Here is a 10613-nt window from a genome sequence, read left to right on the forward strand (position 1 = left end):
TCTTTTTGAGCAGTACGGCTAAAAGCAGAAGACGGAAAATGATTGTGGCTTTGGAAAGTACCAACGCGTTGGCGGAACAAAAAACACTTCAAATTCTGGTTGATTGGGCTCGTTTGGCAGATTTTATAGCTTCCCTAAAAATCAAATATTGTCGGTAATTGCAGACCAAAAGCTCTCAACAGAGGAGGCCATTGTAACGGCGATTGTCAGAGGCTTGACGAGGAATTTTTAAAAGGATCTGAAATTTCTAAGTGCCAAGTTAGTCCGTTTCAGATGGCGGGAAACGTGGAGTTTAAAAAGTCTTGACGGTCTAAGTCAGGGTGGTCCAAGGTTGTCGGCTCCGCGGGCTACAAAATTATTTTTGCATAGTTCGCGGGCCACAATAGTGCCAAGAATATAGGTAAACAGTGCAATACAAAACAAACACTTTTATTGTGCAAACACATAGGCATCAGGCATAGTCATTCTAGACAAATAGAATCCGCATTCACTTTTTAGTTTTCTCTGATTACTAAATTGTTAGCATATTATATAGCATATTAAGTTAGATAGCCAGATAACAATTCAGACTGCCAAGCACATCATTCAAATTTCAATTTCGCCAGTTGCTTCAGCTAGCCATAACACTGGTTAATTCAGTGACATTAGTGATGACAAAATGTCAAAAAAATTTTCTGATTAATTTTATGACGAACAACACGAAATGCGATTTTTTGATTACTCTCCGAATGTGACGCGGGCCACAGATAATGAAGCGGCGGGCCACGTGTGACGCCCCTGGTAATTGCACTCTAGTTGTCCTCTAACGAAGAGGCTATTCAAATGGCGATCTGGACGATATCTATACCATTCGTATTCTGTCCAATATATCGATATGGAGGAGGCAATTCGAATGGCGATTGCGACTATATAGTAGTATAAAGGCCTAAGACTTGATGATGGCTAATGATTTATGTGAAGGAAAAACATTGAAACAAAGTGACTGAGATGCAAAGTAATGGTAGGCAAGGCCGGATGTAATTAGTAATAGACCATGAAAGTGAATTGTAATGCAGAGTGCATCGGTAGAGAAAAATTTTAGAGATATCAACGTAGTTAGAGAAATATTTATTTAGACATTTCCAGCATTTTTGTCGATATTCGAAATAGCCTTTTTACATAATTGAACCGCATATATGTCCAACTGGATTTGCAACCAACGAAAAAGGATCTTTTATTCTGGATGAAAGTTTGATACTATTTTTTATTCACGCCATGTATTATGACAGCATTATAGAAATTCTAACGTTTTCCCGCCATAAATTAAATTTTATCACCTGAATATCTAGATTCAGATTTTTGATTGGTTTTTGCTGCATATTATGACGTCATTACAGGAATAGCAACTTTTTCCCGCCATAATTCAAATATCTTTATATAGATTATTAATTTTCATTGTTCTCTTTCACACATTATGACGTCATCAAATGAAAAAAACTTTTCCCGTCATGAATCAAATTGGAATATACATAACATAGCTGAATTTTATAATTTTGATTGATCTCTGGTGCATATTATGACGTCATCATAAGATTAACAACTTTTTACCGCCATAAATTAAATTCGAATATACATATAAAGTATTATATAACCTATTTACAGCCAATAGTAGATATAATTAGTCGAAAGAGCGTAATAACTAGCTTATGAAAATGAAGATTTTTATCGTGTTGTCCTGCTGTGTAGCGGTGAGCCTTGCTGGTGTTCTCACTATGACTAAAGAGACGGTTGACGACGAATGGAACATGTGGAAAGAAAAATTCAGTAAGTTTTGAAATTAGTTAAAATACTAAACAACTGCTGCATGTGTACTGTCTATCACAATAATCTGGACAGACATGAAATAGATGAAAATACGGTACTTATGTAGTATGTATGGACACCGGAACGTAGTATGTGTACCAGGTTAGGGTTAGGCCATAATCTGTGGTACAAATACAGCGGGAGTCACTTGGCTAGTCCCCGAACTTGTAATAGAACTAAAATAAGGAAAATTGGAATAAAATTCACACGCCAATAACTAATCGACGTTTGTGTTTCCATTCAGATAAATTTTACTATGATGAGAAGGACGAAGCTGTGCGTCAATACATCTGGCAAAAGAATAAAGAATACATCACCAGCCATAACAAGAGAGCTGACAATGGGGAACACTCGTACAGACTGGGAATGAACAAATTTGCCGACTTGGTAATTTACGAATCAAATATACAAATACAGATCTCTTAACATAATTGTTACATGAACATAAAAGTCCTCGGATCTTTTGTACAAAGCCCTCACAGAAAAAAAATATATAGTGTTTCTAACTGTTAATTTTTTATAGCGTTTCTTACTGTTATTTGATTCACCAAGTTCAGCAAACGAAAGTAAACCATAGATATAGTCAATCTACATTACATCTACAATTTAGCCACAGAAAACGATATCTACTTCAGGGCTTGCTTGTGGCCCCAGAGAACTCTCCGTCCCCCTGGAAATGCCCAGGGGCCCATTTTGGGAAACAGCCTTCTAAACATTTCATTCCGCTTTTCCAGGACTCCAATGAATTTGCCAAAATGTTCTTGGGCTATCGTAACGCAAGCGACGATAAAAAGAGAGCTGTTGAATGCAAGAAATCTAGCATCTTCGTTTTGAGCAACAACTACGCACCCCTGGCCCACCACGTCGACTGGAGAACAAAGGGCTACGTTACCCCGGTGAAGGATCAAGGCCAGTGCGGATCTTGCTGGGCGTTCAGTACGGTAATACAACTTTCCAAATTTAAATTGTTATTTGGGGTCACACGAAATCAGTGATTTTTTTTTAAATCCGTACACCCTCCCGCTCCCTAAAACACCCAACTCCCCACTTTTTAAAATTTCAAACACCTCATTTCGTGTCCAAAAAAAAAAATTAAAAATCGCTCTCTTGTTTGAAATATAGCCTCAACTCCTCTCATAAAAAATAAAAAGTCTCAATATTAACTTTCTTTCAATTAGACCGGATCTCTCGAAGGCCAACACTTCCACTCAACAGGAAAACTCGTTTCTCTGAGCGAACAGAACCTCATGGATTGTAGCAAGCCCGAAGGAGACTTCAGCTGCGAGGGAGGGCTCATGGACTATGCTTTCGACTACATTATTGAAAACGGCGGAATTGATACCGAGGCTTCTTACCCCTATGAAGCATCGGTAACTATATATAGTTTATTTGGTGCGGTTAAATTTAGTTTTGGCCCGAGGCCTATTTTTTCCACTGTTGCTTTTGTAACACTGTAAATATTGTTCATGAAATGTAACTTTTTACGTCACACTTTTTCTTTCAGGACGAATCCACATGCAAATTTGCCAAGAAAAGCGTGGGTGCTACTATGACGTCATGTGTTGACGTCACACCAAGGCAAAGCGAAGAGGCTCTCAGGCACGCAGTGGCTACTATCGGACCTGTCTCTGTTGCTATAGATGCATCCCAGCAGTCTTTCCAATTATACGAAAGCGGTGTGTATCTTATTAGACCTATAGTGGACCCTTGGATCGTTTTGTTATTTTGTTGTTGTCCTTTGTCGCAGAAAAATCGCCTTTCTCTTTAATTACTGGACCAATTGCTTTGAAATTTTCAGTGGTTGAAGATTTTTTTCATTACTCCTATTTATTTCTAAATTTCGTATGAATTTTAGGAAATCTAATATTTCATCCAAAATATCGTTGTATTATTTTTATTCATGGGAACACGGTTTTTAGTCCGCGTGTTGACTGACTGTCCGTTTTGATTACGCAAATTCTTGCTACGCGAAATTCGGAAATCATTTTGACGGTACCGGTATCGTTAAAGGTAAGGTAGACACCACTGCTTCGCTTTGGTCTTTGTGTCCTTATTTTTGAGCAATACTCTCTTGTTTGAATTCAGAATCACTTGCTATATTTGGCGGGGTGTAGCGGAAGGTGCAGTGATATTCAACCTCCATGAAGGAGCGGAGTCCTAATGTAATATTCCAGAACACGTATTTTCAACGTGTTTTTTTGAATGTAACATTCTTTCGCCTTACTATCTGTTATTGTTAGCTAGTTATTTTTAGATGGGGTGCGAGAATTGACAAATTCTAAACATGGTGCGCGGTTTAAAAAGTTTGAAAACCACTGTTTTAGACCATAAAAGACAGTTTAAATACTGTACAAGGGTCGATAACTCTATAAACCAATTCAGCGAATACATACATTATGGTAGATAAAGCGTTGCCGGCATATTTTAGCCGACTCAAAAGTTGATTGTTGCAATATTTCAAAGCTGCTCGCGTACCACAAGTTTCCACTAGTGGTGAATAGGGCTGGGCATTTCGAATCGAATATTCGAATCGAATAGTAAATTATTCGAATCAGTTCAGAGCTAAATTTCGAATCGCCGCCATCTTGTTTTTATCTTTCCGCTAATGGTCGAGGTGAATTCCCCAATTTTATTTTCATTAGAGTCATATTTTTCCAACGAAATTCTAACATATGACTATTTTCTGTAGTGAGTCATTGATAAAACGTGTTTGTTATTCTGTGTGAGCGCTCAGTAATCTATCTGGGAGATTTATTATATGTCTTCAGTAATTCATTTGTTGAGAGGATCAATTACTATAATAAAGTCGCTTAAAATTATATGTTTTCAAGTATTCGAGATTCGATTCGATTAGAAAAATATTATTCGATTCGATTCTGAAATCACAAGGTATTCGAAAATGCCCAGCCCTAGTGGTGAACGGTATAGAAAATTAAAAAAGAACGGATTATCGATCTTTACACCTTTTAAACTTAACGTAATAATTAACCATAGGGCCGTTTTTTACATCATTTATTCTCTATTTCAGGAGTATACAATGAACCAATGTGCAGTTCCACTCAACTTGATCACGGCGTCTTGGCAGTCGGGTACGGCACTGATGATGGAAAAGCTTACTGGATTGTGAAGAACAGGTAAGTTAAGCCGAGTTGATTTTTTCAATCTTTTTACTGGGAAAAGAAACCGCGATGGGAAATGAGCATATAGGATCATAACCACAACAAGTGTGAGTTGATACCTTCAGATCAGGGCTGTGGATTCGGAGAATACTTTACGATCGACTACGATTTAAAAAAATTTTCATCATCGAAAGTCTGGCATTCCGGTAGTTTTTATAGATGACTATACAAGTCAAGTTTCGGGTTAATATTTTTCAACCAATAAAAAATTCAATCGTACACAAATCACGAAAAAAAAGTTAAGCATACAATTTTACAGGAAAAGGAAAGCCATGTGGAACCAAAATTGATTATCAACTCAGAACAAGGTGTTAAATAGAAAAAGCCCATGGGCAGATTTTTTGGTGGCAATATAATTCTACTGCGAACTACTTTATCCCGTACTATTTTAATATCACTGATTTGAGGTCAGGGGTCAAACCCCACAACCAACGCTGAACTTGCAACGCTCAATGCGCCAAATATCTTTCCGTGATAAATTTCCTAACATACCAAAATTTTATTTTATTTAGTTGGGGAGATAGCTGGGGGGAGCAGGGTTACATCAAGATGAGCCGAGATAAGAATAACCAGTGTGGTATCGCCACCTCTGCTAGCTATCCGGTGGTGTAAGGAGTCCCTGGAGGTAAGATTATACGAAATGAGTCAGATATGTTTTACTTGGGAGTCGTTCAAGAATTATAATTTTCAATGGCCAGCTGAAATTCGCGGTAGCGCTATATTTCTGCATTTATTTTATAAGGAATCAGTGTGACATCGCTACTTATTCTAGCCATCCATTGGTGTAAAGAGTCCATTGGTGTGGAATTATACAAAATAAGTCAAATATGTTGGTTATCTAATATTTAACTAAAGGGCGGCGGTGAGGATTGCAGCAATCATCTCGCACATATTTATCTCCCACAGGATTAGATTGTGTGATCCCATGAGAATAAGTAAGGAGTGCGATGGCGAGCGTATTTCTAACGCGCCAACCGCCGAGACCACACTCCGAATGGGGGTGGTCAATTGTTCCCCCGTCCCCAAATAAGTCACCACATTATGATAATACATCACGAAATTCTCATTTTTATTTCGGGAGAGAGGAAAGCCGACAGGACGGCTCAATCATAGCATGAGCCACGCCCTCTTGCCCGTCCATATCCGGTATGGTATCAGTTAGCCAGTTATTTGTTTCAAATGCATAGACCTAATGGTGGATGAAGCCTCAACCGACCAGCGGTTAGTTAGATGAACCAACTTACGGCGGTGAGGAAGCCAGCAATCCACTCGCATATAATTATTTCCCATGGGATCGAACCTGCGAGCTCTCCCATAATAATCAGGGGACAATGATGCAGCGTATTCCTTGATCTTAGCTCAATGCGCCAACTTCGAACCCGGAATTAAAATTACAATTTTTATTTACACTATATGTAATAATCTGACTTATATTCTGTTATTTTAGGTTTCTGGATGAGAGAGGACTCGCTTAAATGAATTTATCATGACGTAACAATAATGTTTTAATGACCAATAATTTTGCTGTATTTTCGCCTGTTTTTATTATTTTTCTTTTAGTGTCTGAAGCAGGGATGTCCTTCGACTAGGTTTTAATAAATTGGAACAAATTAAAAACGCCAAACACTGTTTTATTGGTAACATTGTTGAATTAATGATTTTTGAATTACAATTTTAGATGATTAATTAAATAATCGATAATTTTTTGTTCTAGAAAATGCTGACTCAAAATATCAAAATTCGACGAGTCATCCTTTGTAAAGTGATAAGTCCTTATTATTTTCGCTGATTAATGAAACTTTTCTGATTCGAATTGTTTACCATAATTTTTAAAATTAGTTTTATTTGGGTAAATGATTGTAATAACCTATTAAATTTGCTTCGGTTTCGTTTTTTTTGAGCCAATTTTAATATAAAAAAAAAAATTAAATCGAATTAGTTCCAAAATTTTTTGAATTTGGACATCCTTGTTCTTTTACGCTTTCACATTGTCACATGTCTGATAAATAGCAATACTGCCTAATTAGAACCTAAATTTTAATTTTTTTACTCCGCACCCTTTAGACACGTGCACACGCGCTTTGCAAAATAGTCAAGTGAGTTAAGTTTTATCTTTCCTAATGATTTAAAATAAATTTGTTGGAGTGGATAGGGGGGCACTTTCTGCGTGAATACCTGATTGAAAAATGAACTTTGAGATGAATATAAGATTAATTGATAACTAATGATGTGCTGCTTCCCCCATGAACGAAGTCCGCGCATCTGGGGCGATTAGTCATTTGTATTCCCATAATCTAACTGAACTGGTAACCGGTTCAAAAACCGTGTTACGTTATATGCTAAAGTTGTCGGTTTTCTTCTTCTGAGAGGCCCGCAATCACTTTATTTAAAGTTTAATGTTCGCGCAAATGTGTCTTTCCCTGTTCCCAAGAGCCTTGACCGTTATTTCGTAAAAGGCGTTTTTAATTGTACTACAAATGCAACTTTCTGTCTTTTCAGTTTCATCGAAATATAAGTATAATGAAAAATGGATTGTGTTTTATTGTTGGTAGTTTAGCGAGATTGATTTTAAATTTGCGCTTTGTGCAGAGTTGGAAGGCTGGAGTATTTTAACTCGAACTCGTCATCGAAGAGATTGTTAGGTCTTGAAACCTTTCTATTTTACTATTTGGGCCTCACTAGAAAAACTTTGCCGATCTCTGGTTTAGCAAAACCCTTCAGACCGTTTTCTAGATATTTAGAAATTTATAATATTACTGTTAGACGAAAATAAAAAGGATCGATAATTTGCGAGGCACTATACCCGCGAGGCAGGCAGTTGAGGAAAATTTACAATCGACTCCGGGCCGGCAATAGAGAATAATCAAATTTTAAAAACCAAAACCCCCTGTGAAAATTATTGGCTACGCCCTCTGCTATCTCCGGCTCCGGGGAATTTGAACTTTTGTCTCCGACACCGAGTAATTTGTAAATTTCGGTGAAAGCGTGCCAAACTCCTACTACACAGCCTCATGCTTCTAGACAAACGACAGCTTCGGCAGTCTTCTTTTTTAAATTATCATAAAATAGAACAATATTGCAATAAATAATCAAAAACAATATATCAATAACAATGTAACCCCTGATATACATAAAAAACAACACTTATCAGTTTATAAATATAACATCATTGTGATCGTTATCGTTAAACTAATTCTATTTTTTTTCCACTCATGTGGAGTTGCCATTTTTTATTGCTGCATATTCTTCATTATCATGAATATCACATAAAACTTGAAAAAAAAGCACACATCAAAAATCGGTTTGCGTTTCTGTATTCGGCATTTGTATATGAAGACTTTCTTTTGCTGACGATAAATAATGAATCGATTACGCCACCTTGTGGTAGTTATCTCGAGCGAGTGAATTGATTCATATGAAAACCAGCGGTCTGGATCGAAGTATATATCGAGTTTATATAACTTGTTAAATTAAGGAAAATATATGATCCCAATTTCCATTTGAATGGTTTCTTCTATAGAGAACTATCGGCTTAGTATCATAGTCTAATCCACCTTGTGCGAGATGGAAATCTCACAGAAAAAAAAAAATGACGCCATAATGCTTCAGATTTGAATTCCCCCCATTTAAGTTACCAATAGTAGCGCTCAAGAAGTATGTGTACCAATATGAAGTTAACTAATTTTGTTCGACTACTTTACATCAAGTTGTGTAAAGGGACTGAAACCTATAGGCAGGGGGTATATTCACTTGGCTAACACAGACAGTCCCCGAACTCGTAATAGAACTAAAATAAGCAAAACCGGAATAGAATTATGGCCTAATCTGAATCTGGTACATTTACTATGGAAGTACCAACCTGTCGGCTTAGCATCCCATTCTCGCAAAAAATGTCGTCATCATGGTTCAGATTTGAATTCCACCCTTAAGTTATAAAGAGTGATGCCAAATTTACTCACTTTAGATAAATCAAAAAATCTTGTTTCTCCCCACTACCGGCTTAAACTTATGACCTCTGTGTCGTACTAGTCCGGAGCCTTGTTTTAAGTCAACACACTATAAAATCCAGTCACATGCGATATTTATTATTCTGCAATAACAGCGTTGTTATTTGTATCGTACCGGAGTAACAATACACCGATTTCAATCGTAAAATGTTTATTGCATGTAACGCATTTTTGCGATAAAAGTTTTTATAGTTTTTAAGAGAGCACATGATGCAATTGTGTATGTAAAAAGCAGGCATAAATTTCAAAAGCTCTTTTTGTAAATATAAAATTAAAAAAATGGGATCGCTGGTGTGACTTGCAATTTTTTTTATTACATGTTAAAGTTAGTATAATTGATGGACCAAATTTGATTACGTGTGATTTACTGAAACTTTTTTACATTCTGAAAAAGAAGGTAAGGATGTTTAATTGACTGTTGTGGAATAAAAAGAGATGATTGTGACTAACAGTCTCACAATTGACTGTGTGGAATAGAGTGTACGGCTTAGGATAAGATTTACATATTTATCCTGGGGTGGAAGAAATCCGATAAGACGGCTTAATCATATGGCGAACCGCGGCCTCTCGTCCGCTCACCAGTCCATGTCGGGTATGGAATTAGGGGGTCAGTTAGCAAGATATTTGTTTTCAGATGCAAGGACTTGGTGGTTGAGGAAGCAGTAACCGACCAGCGATTACGTGAAACACCCTACAGCGACGAGGAGTCCAGCAATCCTCTCGCACATAATCATTCTTCACGGGATTCGAATTTTTTTTCGAACACATGAAGAGTAATCAAAGGTGCGGGGGCGAGCGTATTCCTAACGCTTAGCACGATGAGCCAAATCGCGTAGTTTACAAGGCTCCCGGGAGTTAAATATCTATCTGATGACAGTTTCAAAGCTCTGATAATAGGAGTAATACAGTTTTAAAGCGTTTAGCAACTCCACGTGTGGTTGATTGGCGCATATGGGGCAAATACGCAATTATATTAGGGTCACCATATTTGAAAAAGCAAAATTCCGGACAGTTCATGACTTTTTCATGACCTCGTAGTAAAAAATATGTGCACGGTACGAAATAACAATGTTCTTTATTAGCGGTGTGCACAGTACGATTACAGATGCAGTAAAATTCCGGATTCCGAACATTTAAGCATTTTTTAAATTCTTCCCGGACGCAAAATTTAACCCTGAATTCCGGACATGTCCGGAATTTTCCGGACGGTATGGCAACCCTAAATTATATACAAAACGCGAAGCGCATGGAATGTTTGACAAATCAGTGGACGACGACTACAATGCGTCTACAGCAGGGATGGGCAAGGCTTTTGGACCAGGGGACTGCCGTGTCATGTAAGTAAAAATGACGTAAAAATTACAGTTTTTGAACAATATTTACTGTGTTACGAAAGCAAAAGTGGAAAACTATAAGCCGAAACAAACTTTGACGCAATCCTAATAAATTCTTTGCGTTTTTGAACATTTAAGTTTGGTTTTAGTTTGATCGTGGCAACATCAGGCAGGCCGAATTGAGTTCCTCAACTGGTCGGATTATGCCCGCAGACCGTGGTTTGTCAATGTCAAGTCTATAGCCTTAATTA

General features: G+C 37.4%; 1 protein-coding gene across 1 annotated transcript; it reads left to right on the forward strand.

The window, feature by feature from the left end:
- The first annotated feature begins 1639 nt into the window (after positions 1-1639).
- Positions 1640-7553, forward strand: LOC120334768 (procathepsin L-like). The gene is made up of 8 exons (XM_078113312.1): positions 1640-1803; positions 2087-2229; positions 2577-2783; positions 3021-3212; positions 3347-3518; positions 4871-4976; positions 5534-5646; positions 6469-7553. The coding sequence occupies exons 1-7, from the start codon at positions 1686-1688 to the stop codon at positions 5631-5633; spliced, it is 1038 nt and encodes a 345-aa protein (XP_077969438.1). The 5' UTR covers positions 1640-1685; the 3' UTR covers positions 5634-5646; positions 6469-7553.
- Positions 7554-10613: the final 3060 nt, after the last annotated feature.

Source organism: Styela clava, chromosome 1, assembly GCF_964204865.1.
Source record: "Styela clava chromosome 1, kaStyClav1.hap1.2, whole genome shotgun sequence".
Taxonomy (NCBI): Eukaryota; Metazoa; Chordata; class Ascidiacea; order Stolidobranchia; family Styelidae; genus Styela; species Styela clava.